Here is a 19,117-nt window from a genome sequence, read left to right on the forward strand (position 1 = left end):
ACAAAGAAATCAGAAACATCCTTACAAGACTTCAGAGTCTGTGAGAGACGCATGTGGGAGAGTGCGACCGCCATGTTGAGTCTACTCAACACCAACTACTTTCGTAACGTGCAGAGAAAAGCTTCTCCGGTCAGATGTTCAAGCACAATATAAGATTTAAACGTCTCATTTGATATTCTGACATGATCATTTGAGAATGACGTTAACTGTATTCAGAGCTGTCATTTAATGAAGTAAAAACAGAAAAGAAGCAAATTAAGTTGTGTTTTACGATGATATAAATAGGTTTGACACCAGAAGGAGGTACAGAGTGATCTCTGCAGGTCTTCACAGTTCAACCACTAACACTGTGGCTCTTCGTTACATTCCAATACTTAATAAAATGCTCCTCAGAGTCCACAGAGCGCTGCCCGCACGTGACATTATAAATCTATTGGCAGAGAAACATGCAGCTTTTATCAGGCAGAACATTTCTCCAATGTTCCAGAACTCTTCTTCCACCAGAGGATTCACAGCTGCTCACATGTCGACAGGCACACGTGCAAATCTTCCAAAGGTGCGTTCAGGATCCAAACTAAAACACGCGTGACATGGAGTAAAGACGAATCAGAGTTATGTTTGTTATCTGTCGTTTGTTATCAGCTTTTAGCTCAAACACACACACACACACACACACACACACGAGGGATGGACGAGCAAACGCTTCTCACATCTAATGAATGGATTTTAACCTGGCAAACAATCTCATTTTATTGCACACGACTTTCTTTTGTTTAAAAAACAACAAAGAGTCTTGCTTTAATCCCTCTGACACATTAGAGCTTCGTCAACGGTGAACTTGGTAAAAAGCAGTATCCATTTGAAACTTCATATTTATGCGTAACTTGCTCACGTCCTTCCTTCTACAAAGTATTGAGCCTTTCAGGAACGGACGACAATCAACTCTTCAGGAAACAGTGCACACGAGAGCCGCTCTGCTCGCTCTGTGTTCCACAATAAGCATTCCTCCACAGCAGCGGATTTAGCAGGGAATTAGCATGTGACGGTCGCCAGCTTGGCTCCCATTTCTATGAGGAGAGTGATAATGGGGATTCTTTGTGGCTTATTTCCAAGCAGGGGCACCTTTGGCCCCCGACAAAACACAGCGGTCTCCACAGTTACTTTGCAATTTCACGCAGAGTGCCGGAGAGGCGTAATCAATTCTCTACCCTCTCCGGCACTCACAGCCAGCTGCTGCTGTCTCCGTCTTCACGACTGCATACAGGCAGTCCAATTGAAGGGAGAGTCTCTTTGTGGACTCAAAAACAAAAAAAGCTGTGAAGGCGGGAGGGCAAGATGGAGATCATCAGCTCATTCAAGCAGACTGCAGAGTGTGAGGAGAAAAGGGGAGTGTGATTGAAGGTGCAGCAACATTCAGAGGGAGAAGCTTCAGGATTCACAGAGTCGCACCGCTGACACCTCTGGCCTTGGCCTGGCCTCATTACAATAACAAAAGCAAAAGCAGCCATCTAACAATCTCTCTTCGGCGGCTGAGGGTGGGGTCTCGGACACAATGGGAGCTGCTTTTGGAGGTAAACTTGCCTGCGAATTGACGCAACGGCAGGCCGGACGGAGTCTACGACCAAATCCACCGGCCAGTCCCAGTGGAGGGAGATCAAAGCGGGTTTTTAAAACACATTCAGCTTCTTGTTTATCTGCTTTGAGCTCTGAAAACTAACATCTGATACAATTCAACGGCCAACAGGGAATTCTCCAGCAAATCTAGAAACAGCCCGGCAGACGGATGTCTTGTTAAAATCAAGTTATGAGCACAAGAGGAGAACATTCTGCAGGTGCTTTATGCTGATGGCTTCGGCGTCAGCAGGGTCCAAAGACACAAGTCACATGCTGTAATGGTCATGACAAGTGTGCATGTGCATGTGTAAAACAGTTTGCAAAAATATAGATGTTGTGGGACCTCGTTAACCTCGTATATCTTCTGTATTTCTGCTCTTTTTCAGCAGACGGAGGAGAATGACAGGGGCAACGTGCCCTTAGAATTCCATATCAATGCAGTCATGTGTTAGTGCAGCCCTGGGTGAAAGCACGGCCATTAATGGTCTGGTTATTTTATCTGCATGAAGCCATTCCACAGTGATAAATCAGCCACGGCCCATATGTGCCGGCCCAGAGCCATTTCATGAGGTCTTTGTAGGAAGAAAACACGGCTGATGACATTCCAATCTCCAAAGTCAGTCACATGGTACGAACGGCATCTCTCCGTAGCGCGAGGAATCTCAGAGATGTACATATATATATATATATATATATATATATTATATATATCAGTATATATAAATGTCTTCATCTAGAACTCATTTTCTTTGCCACGTTTTTTTCCCCATTAAAAGACATTTAGGATTTACAGAAACATGTGTCCGAACTGCATTTAGAAATAAACCCCATCTTATTTTAGGACAGGAATTTAGCTCTTACAAGATTTCTTAAATTAGGACTCCTAACTTAGAATAGCATAGACCATGTCCTACATTTAAATTAACAGTCTGAATGGCTCTGACAGTCGGGAAACAACATGAAGATGGAAATAAAACACAAATGCACTAAGTTGTTTTCTAGCATGCTGACAAGTGAGAGCTGTTGATATAACGGCAAAGACACGGGGGTGACAAATCTAATTCACAACTTCACTTTAGGGTTTCTAAAGTGAAGTTGAGTTCGGAGGTCTGACATCAGATATGATACAGCCATGAGTTTAAATTCTTCTGTAATGAGAAGATAGGATTTCTACATTTTGAAACACAAGCAGCTTGTTTCTGTAACGAGGCCCCTGATACTTCACACCCGGTGATAAAGTTATACTTTGGGAAGCGGCGCGGCTGCCTACATGTCCTCTCGAAGAAAGTGGCCCCGCCCCCAGAATAACCCAGCAGCTGTATGTTGACGGTAAATCACCAGGCAGACAACAAGCCTCGGGGATACACCTAAAATTAGCCTTTTCAAGTAGCATCTCCACCATAGACTGATAATCTGAAGCTAAGTGCTGTGTTTCTATGACCTGGATGTTCCACTGGCACGAGGCCAACATGTGTGTTACAACCCTTCTGCTCCACGAGCACAAGCTGCACTCGTGGAGAAGACGGATGGTTCCCTGCGGATGCGGCCGCAAGATTTAACGTGAAATATGGAGACGACACAAAAGCCTTGGTGAGACCTCATGTTGCAACATTAATATCTGCTCGGCCAGATGCAAAAACATACCTTTTAGTAAAAGTTTGTCAATCTTAAAGCAACAATGTCAGATGTGTGATGAAAGCATAGCAAAGTGTATGCATGACTGTAAACATGGATACATTCATGCTCGTGTTAATCCCTACCAGAGAATAGAAAATAATAATTATACTTACAGTTTTTCCAAAGTAGGCAACCCAAAGAAGGATCCATTTCTGAGTTCTTGAATCTTATTGTTGTTTAGAATTCTGTGGAGAGAGAGAAACATGAATAAGCACAAAGAAACAATAAAGCAGAAGAATAAAGTTCACATTATATTGCATGATTTTTGTCTGGTGTCATGAAAACCAGCGGCAGCACTGAAAATACCAGCAGCAATGTGAGTTAATTCAATTGTAAAAAAGTGGATTCAAAAGGACAAAAAGCACGTGGAAGGACGACATTACTGCATCTTGTGGACAGATAACAATATTAAAGTCCACTCTGTCCTCGTGCCAGTCTTAGCTTCCAGTCACAAAATGTTCCCGACACCAGAAGAAGAAAAACGAGTTTCACTTCAGGGTATTTCAATTGGCAGCGTCTGAGCTCTGGCAGGTGACGGGTCGCCGCAGTGACATCACGTCTCTCTGCTGAGTACATTTGACTTTAACAGGAAGATGCATCATAAATCGGATCTGCAGCAGCAACGACTTGCAGATTTATTTCCAGTAACTAGAAGAGCCAGAGACGTGTTAACGAAAGGGAGCAATAGCTTGTGCATTTAATGGCTTCTTTCTTGGCCCATGATTCAACCTGCCAGCAAGTTTCATGAAAACAGGGTTTGAAAATAGTTTTCAGAACCAGAACCTCCGTGTTTCTAATCAAACACAAGATAAATATAATTAAATGTTGACATAAACAAAGTTAAACATTGTGTGCTTGTATGTTATAGTACTAGGAAACAGCTGAGTGATAAATGGTAAATGGAGGACATTTATAAAGCACTTTTGTGCAAAGCGATTTACAACACAAGCCAGCATTCACACATTCACACACACACATTCATACACTGGTGGCAGAGGCTGACATACAAGGTGCCACCTGCTCATCAGGAGCGATAAACATTCACACACTGATGTGGTTTAGTGCCCAAAGACACTTGGACCTGTAGACTGCAGGAGGATCCAAAAGAGAATTGATCAAATCAGATTTTCAGCTCACGGCGGATTAATTGGGATGATATGAGGCAATAACAAGTAAGCTGAGCTATGTCTTCCATTCCCACTTTAAGACAAGGAACAAGTACACATCCAGTTAGAAAATCTAGCGAGCTGGAGAAAACTTCAAGTCCAAGTGTGACTTGTTGATTGCTTCCTCCCTGGGTAGTAAACCACATTTTATTAGCCAGCTGATTCGCTGCATACCGAGCTGCACAGTAAAGCTCCACTTTCTGTGCCCAAGAGCTCGGAGAGTTCCCGGCTTTCTCCCCAAACTACTCCCAGAGGATTTGGGGAATCAATAGCACGGTTAAGTCCCACCAGAAAGCCCAAGCAGCGACTTGTGGTGAGCATGTGTTTCTGGCCAGCTGGGAGGGGATGTGGTAGGTGACATACATGCGAGCTGCACCCACAACCTGGGGCCAGATTGGAGTCATTACGGGGTGTTGAGGGGTCGTTTTATGACAGGGTTGGACGGTGGAGACTCATTGCAGATTTGCTGCTGGCTCGCTGCTCCTCAGTGTGCACACAAACGGTTCCTGTGTGTCACCGCCTGGGCTTCTGAATGCTGAAATGGCAGATGTTAAAAACACGGTGATGTACAAGGCTGCAAATTCTAGCACTGCCTGTGTACACATGATCTGATGATGTAGGCAGAGACCCGGCCGGGCCTCCCAAGATTGTGTTCACAAAAGTCTCATTTATATTGAAGAATAGTTAGCATACCAGTGGGATGCATTTCCCATGAGGCCTGTGTGGAATAAGGAATGTGGCAGTCAGAATATAAAGAGAGCACAACACCTTACAACACACACAACTGCAGTTACTGACCGTTTGTAATGCTCGGCTGGCGGCTGAACTTAAGACTCCTTCAGTTGAATGTCAATTAGCAGTCAATGTACTTTAGTATCACACATTTCCTTCACAACCTGTACAGCAACACGTCTATCGTTTGACCCCTTTATCAGATAAGGAAACGCTCAGTGTGAACTAGAAGGGCACTCAGACATCACGTTTCCATAAGTGTAAAAGAATGCGTGTCTCCATCCCGTGATATGGATCCGCTCCCAACTTTACCGGGTTCCTCCTTGGACATGCTACACCCTTCCACAAGTCTTCTAAACAACGTGTCTTGGGAATCATTGGAGTCTGGCTGCATAAACACACTTGTGACTCTGCGAGTTGCCAAAATACATGTGTGGCAGAGTTCTCCTGACAGTCATGAGCCCTGTCTCAATCCCTCCCCCCTCTTCCTCATGACAGCAGTGGGGCCTCTGTGTGTTGGAATCGGAGCCTTCTTTACACTGCAGACTATACGAGCAATATACACAGCGAAGCCTCAAATTTGGATGTAGATTACGGTCGTTTAACAACTCCCCTCCGCCTTCAGGACGTCTGTAACTGTCCGTCTGCTTCCTTACAGTCTCGGCCTGAGGTCTCCAGACTAAAGAACTGTATCAGGATATTCTCCGAGCTGGGCCTCGAGCGACAAGAGGTGGGGAGTCTCTCTTATCTTGATGCATAGATAAGACCTGATTGAGCTGGAGCCGCAGGGGGATCCTACCAAATCTCACATTCTGTCTCCTGATACAGAAGCTATAAATCCCAAAGACATTTTTGGAAAAGCTGTGTCTGGAAGCCCACTTTTTTACTTGTAATATAAAATGCATTGGCCTAAATGCTTATCTTTCCTTCAAAATGAGTAAATATGACACGATGGAAGGTAGTGAGACAAACACACGTTTTATAGCATCCGCCTCATTATGCTGAGAAGGAGTAAAAATGGCCTCTGCAGCCCCCTCTCACACAGCGCGCTTTAAGGACAAAGCCAACTGGTGCCCTCTCAACACTTCCTTTATACTCAGGAGGCTTTTAGACAACCAACTCCCAAGAGTGGAGAGCTGTAATCCTTCAACAGCTTTTCAAATACATTTCACATTGAGTTCATAAAACCCTTCTTGAGTGACCTCCTCTGAATATAGCGGGTGGAAAAGTGGGCAGCTCAGGTGGAAAGGGGAACGAGTCCAATGGCTGAGGTGCTGTGACGTGCCAAGATAATCCTTGTGGTTATCCAGCACTTACTTGTTCCACTAATAAAACAAAGATCTATTAAAAAAAAAACCGAGGAACCAAAGAGTAACTGAGGTAAGATCAAGTCTTAAAGGGATTCACTTGTGTTGGGGAAAGGTAGAAAAGGATTACTGCCCCTTCAATCCTCTTTCAACATTCAACCAAGCCATTAGAGCAACGTATTCCCCTTACAGCTCTCTGCCTGACTGGGGAAATGATCTACCGTGCAAACACCGGGATGAAAGCAGATGAGCAGCAGAGTTAACACCGTCAGACGACAAGGCGTCGCACAGCCTCATATCTACGCACTAAACTGGACTGCTTGTCTGGGATTAGACGAGTCTTGGCAAAGTCAAAGCTCAACAGGTCTGCGAAATGAAAGGCTGTGAACTGAGTAAATGTGCAGCTACTACGAGGAAACACACCGGAGCATTCCTTTGGGGCAAAGGCTTGCCTGGAAGCAACACAAACAAACCCTCTGAGGACATGTATGACAGCAGAGGCTCTGTTCTAGTTACACAAGCACTCTGAAGACTCCCTGCATGACATAGTAGCTGCTTAATGTCAGGGAGAACAAACATAGCAGAGGATTGACGCTGGGACGGATCATGCATTCCAAACTGATGCGTCTTAGATCTTGAAAATCCAACAGGAAACTTCTCCACAAGCCTGAAGGAAGTGAGGTCTCCGACGAGGACACGTAACCCTAACAAGAAAGTCTACTGCACCCCAACGTGTCATCAAACTATGTGCGCCTTTTCCTGCAGCATGGGAGGAAATCCCTGCTTTCTTCCAGACATTAATCCTGTGCTGCTCTGTAGGAGAACCAGGTGCGCTCATTTGCACAGTGTAACCCAGGTGCTCCTGTGAAAGGATCCTGAGTACACCAAACAAGACCTGTAAAGAAATACGAGCCGGGAGAGAAGCTTAAATAAAGTCAGTTCCTGTCTGCATGCATGTAGGCTGACACTTAAACATGCACACACTCATATACTCCCACATATACTGCTCCTGATTTACACTTCCGTGTGAGGCAAAGGTTAAATTCAAGCCCTCGTATTTTAGCCGAGGCCTACACACCGACATGGGAGGACAGGCCAGCTGTACACACATTTGTGTCATTTCCTCTCGGATTACTTTGGCATGCGGTATCATTTGGAGAGCACAAATGTGGGGAATGCATCACTCATTTTCCTCTGCACAGGCAGTCAGAGCAGAGCTGCAATAAATATCTACATGCACTTTATCACAGGGCGAATTAGTACCAGCAATCATTTACGTCTGGGAAAATAATAGCTGCTTAACTGTGCTCATGTACAGATGGTTAAAGTAAAGGGCGAGGTAAAGACCCATCGTGTGAGAGTATCTGGGGTGCAATAAGTTCACTAAAGAGCAGAGACTTTCTCAAAGAAGTGTGCTTGTGGTTCAAATCTTTTATTATGTTCTCGGAAAAGCCTGATTAAAATGTCTATTCAGTAGAAACCAGAGCTGTGAGGAGAAAAACAGGAAATCTCAAGTACAAAGGAGGGGGGCAGGTACGATGAATGGAGAGGGTCTCTAATCACACCGAGCTTATACTGCCGCTTCTGGCAAGGCCTTTAATTAACACACGCACACGCACACACGCACACACACACACACACACACAACACTATTCTAAAGCTGAGCAGGCGAGTTGAGTTATTTTGTGAAATGTTTTTTAAAATGGAAACTGTCAGAAGTAAAAGTTATTATTTACAATTCCGAACTAGAAGAGCACTCCCCGAGGCCGTTTCCATGAGTGAAACATATTGCATGTATCCGCCCTGTGTGATTCGGATTCTTTCTCGGCCCACGCTACACCCTTCCACCAAGTTCAATCAAAACCGAGCCGGTAGTGTTTCTGTAATCCGACAAACAAACTGCGAGAACACGGGGAGAATTTCATGCGTTCACACTAAGTAACAAGGAGAAGTAATGGCCTTGAGAAAAGTCTCACAGCAGCTGAGGCTCCGCTTGAGACCAGCTGTTCCTCAGCCAGGGTCAACCCACCACAAGACAGTGAGGGGGGGTCGTAAAACAAGACCACCACACCTACTGAGAGGGCGCGCCGATTTTACAGGACATAAATTAACACCCAAAAACTGTGCAGCATGGATGACTGTTTCACTGCTGCTCGTGTCTCCAGGGGATTGTGAGCAGAGCAGCACCAGAAGAAGACGGTCCTGCGTTCCTACAACGGATGGCGACAAATTTCGAAAGTGGAGGTTGAAGGGAATTCCTGGAAGTTGTACTGCTTTTGGTGCGTGCTCCTTAATTACATCCTCCAGATGTACAGTGCTTGAGCTCAATGTTAAATCATGAGGAACCTCCAATCCATCAGTGTCAGAACAACATGACATGGACAAGATGAAGGCTTACTAACTGCCTTTAGACTGCAGCTCAAACAGATCAGCGCATTTCAAATGCTATACATATCTGAACACACGAGAGTAATTCAGACCATGAAATTCAAGATCCACTTCTGCAAAGTTAGTTCTTTAGATATAATGCTCCCCGTTTATTTAGGTACTGTGTGGTCATTAATGCTCGAGCCAGGAAATGAACATTTATTTCTTCAACAGTCTGCACACAAGCAGCATCACAACAGGTAAGAGCCATGTGGCTCCTGACACTGTTAGGTTAAACACACACTAACAATATGGAAACCAGAGAGGACTATGTTGTTTCTTTTAAAAGGATATTTAGTCTTAAAGAGACTCATTTAGACTCTTTTACAGACAGGTCCCTTTAACACACAGTTGAGTTGTTACCAGGTGTTCAGCTCCACCCCACTGGGCTAATTTGGATTATTGTTTTGGCCGCAAGTAACTAGTTAGAATGAACATAAACCCAAACTCCAAGCCTAACAATGTCCCTGCAGAAACACGATACAAACTCAGAGAAGATGTTCATGTAGTTCTTCAAATCCATGTCTGCATTTCCATGCTACAAGAATAAATAATAACTTATGCGTTACCCTAACTCAAGCAAGTCTCTGCAACTGTCCTTTAATTTGGATCCTGACTTCACTACAAACCACGAAAAGCAGATTTTAAAACCTAACCTACATCTCTAACCTATAACGTTGGAACGTGCTTCAAAGTAATATACATGTGGTTTGTGGTAAACGGGTAAAAACATGCAAACTCACTTAACTTCACAGCCAATCGTCTCCCTTCCCCTCCCTGGAGTCTATTATTTGCTTTCCCCTCCTGCACCCTGCCCTGGTATTCTCATATTTCCCCCCGTTGCTCACCACCACCACAAAGCACAAGTGCAATGGCAGCTTTGAATGGAGGCATTTCCTGCACGTTGTGTTGAAGGTTACTTTTTTTACTTCAAATCCTCTCTAATCAAAGTGCAAACACTGAACAGTCGGGCTGCAACTGACTCATTGCTTTATACGCAGATTCTTTTTTAGATTTGGTCTATAAAATGTCCATCATAGTCTAATCGTTGGTGTCAAAGAAAAGTCTAAAACATCCGGTTTACTGAGATGTCAACACACACACACACACACACACACACTGGATCTCACCCAGCTGGGGGTGTGTGTGTTTCAGCCAAGAGGAGAAAACACCACAAGGATTACCTCAGCAGCTAATGAGGCTCTATTAAAATGCCTCGGAGGTACAAGATAAGTGCCTTGTGTGAGCACAAAATATCTTCCAGCCTGTGTGTGAGTCACTGCAGGAAGACAGGCGGTTACTATTACACAGGGTTTACACACACACACACACACACACACACACACACACACACACACACACACACACACAGCTGCAGTGATGTATGGCTGATGAGACGCCATATTTATCTGGTTTTATAAATAAGATGGATGACATGTCGGTTAATCACTTGTATTAAGATGATGATAAATTCATTTTAAAAATGTATTTTTCATACTAAATGAATTAATTCCAAGAAACTTTTGAGTACATGCCTGATAAACGCAAGATTTAAAGTTGTGCATGATTCTCTGTGGAGAAACTCAGTTTACAGATCTGTTAAATCAACTAATCGATTAGTCGACAAAATCGTGTTAGAATTTGTAAGCTTTTTTTTTTAATTCAAGACATTCCCATCATTTGATTTACTGTGTGTTAGTATGTGGGTTTTATTTGGGTGTGTGTGTGTGTGTGTGTGTGTGTTTCTTCTCCGTCTCTTTATGAGGGTTTTGGAGAGGGGGGGGGGGGGTGTTGTTTTAGTTCTCGGTTTTAACACACCACAAAAAGAGGGAAAGCTACTTTGGAACACACATTTATACTTTGTATAATACTGGTTTCCAATAATAAGTAGAGTACACAGGGATTACACAGTAAGTAGTAAACATGAAGCAGTAACCCGTGGATCATTAGCCTACTGCTAAACCTTAGTAATAAACCTCGTACAAGTTTAGTGGCTTTAGGATTAATGTGTTTTAAATGAAATGCAAAGTGCATCTCCTGACTGCTGAATACTCACAGGGTCATTGTCCTGTTGGGGAAGGAGTCCGGGGGTAACACCTGATGGAGCTCCATGTTGCTGCAGACCACTTTCCTCTCGGACGACAGGCTTTTCCCACCGCTTCTCGGGCGCTCATCATTTGATTTGCAATCAGATGATACCGCCGAGCCGCCGCCGAGCAGCACGATCACAAACAACCGCAACACATCCAGCCTCATGTTCACACACGGGACAGAAAACCCCTGCAGCATCGGTAAAGGAAATGTTTCGGTAGTAAACGTGTCGTGCAGCTGCTACGGAGCTTTGTTATGAAGACAGAAATGAGACTTTCGCCAGAGTGTGGTTTGGCTCCGGCGCGCCGTCCTCCTCCATTTCTCGCAGGGCTTTCCCTTCGTGTGTTCAGCCCGACAGAGGTGTCCTTCTTTGTTTTCCACACGACTCATTTATAATTCCCTTTCCATCCCGGAGTGCTGCTCATTTCCTGCAACTCTACAAATCCGTGTGTTTAAGCGCTGAGTGTGCGCGCTGGTTACTAAATAACTTGTGCGGTTGTTGAGAGGCTTTCTTTGTTGCCCATAGCGTGGGTCCGATCCTGTGTTGTCTTTTCCACGGGAGGGAGGCAAGGGGCTTGCAGCACTCCCAGGTTCTCCGCTCCAACTTCAGGAAACAAGGCCAGGACCTCTTTTTTAACCCCTTCTTTAATTCCGCAGAACTTTGGACTGCATGTAAATCCAAACAGGGCGAGTAAACTTTCCGTGTCTCTTCTTTTCCAGGGATCAACAGGAAATTACTCTGGAAAAAAAAACAAGATAAAAACGCTACTAACACTTCTCAGCTCAAAGAGTGCTGCAGATGTAAAAACTAAAGTTTAAAAAAAGCCCTATAACTCTTTAAAGAAGAATATCCAAAGTTGTTTTGTCTCTTTTCGCTCCTCTGCGTCTTTGGAAAGTATTCAAGGCCAGGTCTGTCCATTGAGAAGTCCTCCTCCTCCCATGGCTCTGCCCCAGGATCCATTGTCAAGTCCCTGGGAGTTAAAACCACATCCGCTCCGCTTTTCAAAATAAAACTCCAAACATAGGCATTTTAGGTTGCAATGGCCTTCCCTCTACTCAGGCTTCAGTGGTGAAAGTAACTTGTCTCAAGGACTGAACTAATACATTTTCAAGGTTTCAAGGTATCTCCATTTTATGGTACGTGTACTTCACTTTGGGAAGAAAATATTCTACGTTTTACTTCACGAGCCTACCTTTATTTCACAGCAGTACTAAGTAAGATACTCAAGTTCTGTCTTAAGTACAATTTTGAGGTACTTTATACTTTTACTCGACTACAATTTGGAGCCTGCTTTTTCTGCACTACATTTATTTGGAAAAGTTAGTTACTTTGCAGATTCAGATTATTAATACAAAATAAATCCATGTATAATTTAAGATGACCCCAGATAAAGCTACCCAGCAGTATATAAAGCCATTAAATACATTCCACCATTAAATCGATAATTATAATCCAATAATATAATTTAGGCCTCTATTATTCTTGAAATGGGCCATTCTGCATAATTAGTACTTTTACTTATCTAAGTAAATTATTATGCTCATACTTTATTACTTTTTCTTAAGTACAATTTTGAATGTATGAACTACTTTTGTTTTGCTCTTCTGACTTGAATGATCTGAATCCTTCCCCTGCTCTTCCTCTGTTAGCCTCTGAACAAGTTCAGTCTAGTTTGCTGTGCACACAATAGCCGTGAAAGTAACACAAATCCAACTTTACTGTTGTTGTAGCTATATGAGCGGGATGTTTAGACGGCGAGGATTTGTTTGCCCTTTGGCAAACAATTCATTTTCTGTGTTATGATCAGGTTGAGTGGGTCCCTTCATTCTATAGAGAACTGGAGCAGAGAACAGCATTGAAGTGATCACAGGCCAGAGAACATATTATGCCTTCAGGCCATCATGCCTTCACCTCTTAGTCTATTTGTTTTCAGGACGTAGGCGTCATTGGAGCACCCTTTAACCTTTTTCTGTCTGCATACATGATGTCACATTGTTGTAATGCAGCATATGGTGCCATGGAGAATACTCAATAATTTAAAACTAATAAATTATTTACATCTGACTGACTGTCAGTCTGACGGTCATCAAAGGCTGTCATAAATCCAGGACATGTTTTTACACAAAACTTCATTAATAATTAACTTAACTAAGAATGTGGGCTCTTTGAAAATCATAATTACATAGTTGACATATTATATTATTATGTTGCTGTGTAACTAATTTGATCAAATATTATTTTGACCATAAACATGTAATGATTTATGACAAACTATTCCTATTATTTACTCGTAACATTAACGTCTCCACAGAAAAATGGCGCTAAAATTTCACAAAGTAAAAAAAGTTTCCAGGTGTTGTGCCTGCCCGAGATGCGCATGAACCTCCCGGGAGCGCGCATGCCGGGCGTAAAGCACACAAGGCTATGATTTAAAAAACATATATCCTTCTTTGTGGGGTTCATCATGATAAATGATCTGCAGTCTGAACGTTTATGGCCATCAATGTTTTATGAGAAAATAGTTTCAGTAAGGATTCGACATTCATTTTTCTGCATTTAAAAAAATAATTTAGGAATAACATTTTATTACACAAGTCTGGAAAAAAAACACAGCAGAAAAGAATAGTTTACACTCAGAAATATGCACATTTCAGACCAACTGTGTGAAGTAAATGACTCTAAACGTTCATAAACTACATTCTTCAGATGAGTTTATACCAATAATGAACCCCACAAAGAAGATTATATTGTTTTTAAACGGTTCTTTACAATGTATGGTAGTTTTCACTGTGCGCGCTCCCGAGAGGTGCATGATCAACAAGCCTCATGTGCTGCTTTCAAGTGCTCCTCGGAAGATTTGTAGATCTTCAAGTCGTGAACACAACTTTAAAGGGAAACTCAAATTACTGACCCGAGTAACCAAAATACTTTTAACTGAGTCTTTAGCCATAACATATAAGTAGTAATGAAGGGCCAGAATGACGCAAAGAGAAAGAATATTACAGTGTATTGTGGTTTTAGTTTACCTCGGTTGTAAATCCCACTGTTCGGGACAATCCTCCACGCTCCCTGAACGTCACACATCGGGGTGGTTCCTGGTCGGCTGCGTTGATACGTAATGTGTGTAAACCTGTTTAAATGTAAGATTTCTACGCGACATACACATTAGATCAACACAATGCAGTAAAATACATTAGAACTGCTTTGATTTAGTATCCTAACGCTAAAAAAAAACCATGTTCCCACGAGATTTTGCGTGGGGAGCGGGAACTGCTGCGTATCAAATTGAAGGTATGTAAACACAAGCACGAGATGTATGGGTGAGTCACTAACACTCGCGCAGGTTAATATAATAAATAGACCTAAAAGAAAACCTCCAGTCAAAGTGTCGTTGAGACCAAAACGTTTAGCTTTGTTTTTAAATAAATTATATACATTAATTGACAATGAATGATGCAAAATCATTGCTTTCACATTCAGAAAGTGCACTGTCTAACCCTGCCCTAGTTTGTGGTAATGTTGTATAATAACCATTGCATTATTCCTATTCGGAAGATACCATGAGCCATATGTGTTTCTTATAAAGTCCAATATGTCAAACAAGGATTTTAAGAGCAACCTTGAACTTCCACCATTGTAATGTATAAACCAATAGACTGTGTAGCTCACAGGGCACCCTAATGTAAAACTGACACACTTACGCAAATCTAAAGAATTATGTTCATAACAGAAGGAAAATGTCAGCGAAAACAATACAGTCACAATTAATTCAGTGAATCCACAGACACAGTTTAAGTCTCAATAGAAACATTAGTGATTTCATTTATGTCAACATCCAACGTACTTTTATAAAAATGAAACCGCCTTTATGTGCACATCGAGGTGGCTGGCAGGCAGACGGCAAGGGACCGAGTATCTGGGACACATTTTGTCACGAGAAAGGCAGAGTGTTTGGGGAGCAGAATGGAGATGAGGCCTGCAGCAGCTACGAGCTGTGGGAGAAGGACCTGGAGTGTATCCAGCAGCTTGGACTGACACACTATCGTCTGTCTCTCTCCTGGGCCCGCCTGCTGCCTGATGGGACGACACGACACGTCAATCAAAAAGGTATTTCCATATCCCCATTAGACCCATGCCATGTTTGAATCCAAAACAGCACGATGGAACCAGCATTTTGGATGATTGTAGTGCTGTTTCACCTCATCACGAGGAGACCGTTGATACTTTACCATCTTCGTAATGAAGAAAAGGTCATTTCAATTTGAAAAATAAATCCAAACCCTCAGAAGTCCAGAGTTCGGTCCCCAAACCTGCTCATTAACAGCAGCACTGTGTCCAACAGGTGTGCAGTACTACAACAAGGTGATCGATGATCTGCTGGCCTGCAGTGTATCACCTATGGTCACACTTTACCACTTCGACCTGCCTCAAGCTCTCCAGGATCAGGGGGGCTGGAAATCCGCAGCTACAGCGACCCTGTTTGACAGCTACGCCAAGTTTTGTTTCCAAACATTTGGCGACCGCGTCAAACTCTGGATCACTATCAACGAGCCCTACGTGTGCGCCAAACTAGGCCACGAAGACGGCATCCATGCCCCGGGGTTAAAAGAACCGGGGACTGCCGCCTACCTGGTGGGCCATAACATGCTGCGAGCCCACGCCATGGCCTGGCACAGCTACAACTCCCGCTACAGGACGCAGCAGGAGGGCGCCGTGTCTCTGGCCATCAACAGTGACTGGCTCGAGCCGCTGCACGCGGGTCGCACCGAGGATATCGATGCCACTGAACGCCTCCTGGCCTTCACACTCGGGTGGTTCGCCTGGCCCGTGTTTGTAACTGGAGATTATCCAGAAGTGATGAGATCTGCCATCGACGCTCAAAGTGAGAAGTTGGGCTGCGGCTCCAGACTGCCCAGTTTCTCCAAGGACGAGCCTGCAGTTCTGGGCACAGCCGACTTCTTTGCATTGAACTACTACACGTCTCGTAAAGTGAAGCCAGGAGCCGGTTGTGGAGAGATGTTGTGTATGAAGAGCGACCGAGATGCAGGAGAAGTTTTGGATCCGTCCTGGCCTGTTTGCGGTGTGTCCTGGCTCGCTGTCGTGCCCCATGGGTTAAGGAAACTTCTCAAGTACATCAAGGTACATCTGCATCTTCAGCTCCATCAGGTTCATTTTCTTTATCCTTCTGTCCAACTCACTACAAAGTAGATCTGCACAACACATAAAAAATACTTTTATATATTACCAAATGAAACAAAATACCTGAAATATTTACACACAGCTGACATTGCATTTCGTTTTCCGACCAAATCTTCGCTCATTTCAGATTTCCGACGACTCGCCACTAGAGTTTGGTTGTTTGATAAATTGATTAAGAGTGATTGCGATTGGCTGCATGCAGAGGCTGCAGGTCACTCACTGTCGACACACTTTGTGTATCCTCAAAGCCTTAAATCAGAGTAAATGATGCTCCGTCATGACAGACTTCTCTTGGAGACGGAACATTTCCTTTAGCATGAAGCAGCAAAAAAGTTGAAGCATGACGTGTTTGAGTTCATTTGCTTTACTTGACACTGCACGTCCTGCGATGGGACTACTTCACATGCACACACTGCGACCTTCATGCTGCTACAAAATACATATATATATATATATATTGTGCAGCGCTGCTACAAAGTTTCTTCAAACTCATCATTTACTTTGAGTGTGAATTCAATCAGCTGAGTTGTGAAGTCATTTTTCTCTTTTCTCTTGGCATCAAACTGAATTGACCAACAAGAAGACGAATCACCTTCAAGCAGAGGAGTAGAACACCCTGACATTTGTTTAGTGTCTCGCTATTGATTTTGTATGCGGTAATCTCCTTTTAACACCTCCAGAAACACATTGATGCTTCATTAGTGCTGTCACATTGAATGAAACAGTTACTTTGCTGAAAGTGTTTGCAATTGCAATTTCCTGCTGTTGTGCCTTGTCACAGGCCATTAGTTTGATCTTGGCACCGTTGAAAAGCAGCTAAACGGCACACTGTGGACCGATCTGTCTCTCCCTGGATCGTCTGACAGCTGAGATGCCTTGTTTGACAATAATATTTGCCCCACCACTTTCCAGGACACTTTCAACAACCCAGCAGTCTACGTCACAGAGAGCGGCTTCTCTCAGGTGGGGCCGCTGCAGCTCCACGATGTCCAGCGCGCAGAGTTTCACAAGGACACCATCTTGGAAGTGGCTAAAGGTGAAGGCTGGTGGATGTGCACACTGCCATCATCCGACAGCAGTGGGGTCCAAGCTAATGACGGCGAAAACATTATCTTAATTCAGCGTTTTGGAAACGATCTGCAGAAACGATAACAGTCAGTCCTGCAGCTGCTGGACTGACTGTCCTTCGTAAAGTTAATGCTCAAATGTCGTCTCTCACGACTTCAGCTCTTGCTGTTGGGTTTAAACCTGTCACAGATCTGTGTCGCAAAGATCGGTTACTGTAGCGACAAAGGTTTTTCCCTCAGTTTAGTTGTGCACATCACCTGTGCACCGTAGATAAAGTCTTAATTCTCCTTAACTCAAGTTTTGTTCATTTGGATCAAATCTTGCAGGGATGTTTACGTGGTACACTAATGATGTTACATCTGAATGTGCAATAGATTCATTAAAACTGCATATTTTTCATTGCATGGATACGGAAAGTTGTTTCTTCCGCAGGACGGCAGAGCAATCATTTAGAGCGAGATGCTCCTTTGGTTAAGTTACATGTTTAATTCTTGTTGCAAATATTTTCCTGCCTCGTCATGTTCCTACGTCTTCTCTGTGTCTTAACTCTCACGTGCAGCTTTACAAGACGATAAGGTCAACGTGCGAGGATACTTCACATGGTCTCTGCTGGACAACTTCGAGTGGGCGGACGGGTTCAGCGTTCGTTTTGGATTGTTCCATGTCGACTTCACGGACGCAAAGCGAAGCCGAACCGTATACCAGTCTGGGCGGGAGTATGCGAAGATTATCTCGAAATACAAATGTGGTCAATCCAGATGAGGAGACGGAATAATACAAATAAAAACTTCATACGCTCTTATAAAACTAGACGTTTCTGCTTTGTTTTATTGTCAGATCCAACATCTAAAGCACTCTGGATTTATTCACGTCATTGGTATTCAGTGTGTTTGAGGAGGTTGATGTAGAGGACAGTCCTCACTCAGAGGGCCGGCTGCTGAAGGAGGATGTGTATGAATGCTTTTGTATGTGTCCGTGATTAACAGCATTATTATCGTCTTGAATAACAGAATTGTTCTGTGCCTGAATGCATTCACCTTAACGTATGCAGCTTCTCCTTAAATCTACCTGCGACTCACATCGTGGGTCTTTGATAAGCAGCTAACGATGAATTCTAAATGCTGTAGTTTGTTTATTGTAGTTTCTGGTATTTGAAGTACAAGATAAACTACACAGTCCATTTGGTTTTCCTTTTTATATGCGACACCCTGTACCACCTCACCTACCACATTGGAAAGATCCCATCAAAAAGTCGGTTATCATAATGCCGCCAGGCTGCATAAAGCACACTCCAGTAGCCTCAGAAGGGAAGCCAGCTGAAAGCAACAGATGTCCTGCCACAGGAAGAGAAGTGTAATGCCATTTGTGTTCCCGAGACAGCTGTGCAAACTCTCTACTTAAAGAAAGAAAAGAGTGAACAAGGCGAAAAGCCTCCCAGAGGCCTTCTGTTGATTCTGTGTGAATGCTGTGGTTAAGGCAGGATTATTTATATGGAGTGCAGAACAATCCGCTGTCCATCAACAAGGCTGAGACGCAGAGTGACTATAAGTGTGTACAGGTGTGTGTGTGTGTGTGTGTGTGTGTGTGTGTGTGTGTGTGTGTGTGTGTGTGTGTGTGTGTACAAGTGGGATATTTTAGATCATTTGTTAAGTTTTAGGTTCACGTAAAAGGAAAATTCCACTTAAAATGGACTTGATTTGGTGATTAACAGAAGCAGTGTGAAGCGCCTGTCTGTTAGCCTGCACCGCCACCTTGTGGTGTTAAATGGAACTACAGCGTTGAATTCAGCAGATCAAAGTTCCCTGCACTGCTTCACAATGTGGTGTCACATGATG

General features: G+C 43.5%; 2 protein-coding genes across 5 annotated transcripts in view; one reads left to right on the forward strand and one right to left on the reverse strand.

The window, feature by feature from the left end:
* The window catches only part of adgra3 (adhesion G protein-coupled receptor A3), a 28,740-nt gene extending 12,426 nt beyond the window's left edge, over positions 1 to 16,314 (reverse strand). The window contains exons 1-3 of one of the 3 annotated variants that reach the window (XM_029454879.1): positions 14,042 to 14,088; positions 10,980 to 11,753; positions 3,405 to 3,476 (exon numbers count right to left, since the gene is read on the reverse strand). In XM_029454879.1, the coding sequence (XP_029310739.1) occupies positions 3,405 to 3,476; positions 10,980 to 11,212 (305 nt within the window). In that variant the 5' untranslated portion in view covers positions 11,213 to 11,753; positions 14,042 to 14,088. Of the gene's footprint in view, positions 1 to 3,404; positions 3,477 to 10,979; positions 11,964 to 14,041; positions 14,089 to 16,277 lie in introns of those variants that run through there. The other 2 variants (XM_029454881.1, XM_029454878.1) reach the window with 2 other exon arrangements.
* gba3 (glucosidase, beta, acid 3) lies at positions 14,078 to 18,078 on the forward strand. 2 transcript variants are annotated; one of them, XM_029454882.1, is made up of 5 exons: positions 14,078 to 14,306; positions 14,898 to 15,122; positions 15,358 to 16,154; positions 17,127 to 17,250; positions 17,842 to 18,078. In XM_029454882.1, exons 1-5 carry the CDS (start codon positions 14,252 to 14,254, stop codon positions 18,042 to 18,044), a joined length of 1,404 nt encoding a protein of 467 aa, XP_029310742.1. In that variant the 5' UTR covers positions 14,078 to 14,251; the 3' UTR covers positions 18,045 to 18,078. The 2 variants fall into 2 exon arrangements, with proteins under 2 accessions (XP_029310742.1, XP_029310743.1); XM_029454883.1 differs by lacking the exon at positions 17,127 to 17,250.
* The last annotated feature ends 1,039 nt before the right edge of the window (positions 18,079 to 19,117 follow it).

The sequence above is a fragment of the Cottoperca gobio genome, chromosome 18 (genome assembly GCF_900634415.1).
Source record: "Cottoperca gobio chromosome 18, fCotGob3.1, whole genome shotgun sequence".
Lineage (NCBI taxonomy): Eukaryota > Metazoa > Chordata > Actinopteri > Perciformes > Bovichtidae > Cottoperca > Cottoperca gobio.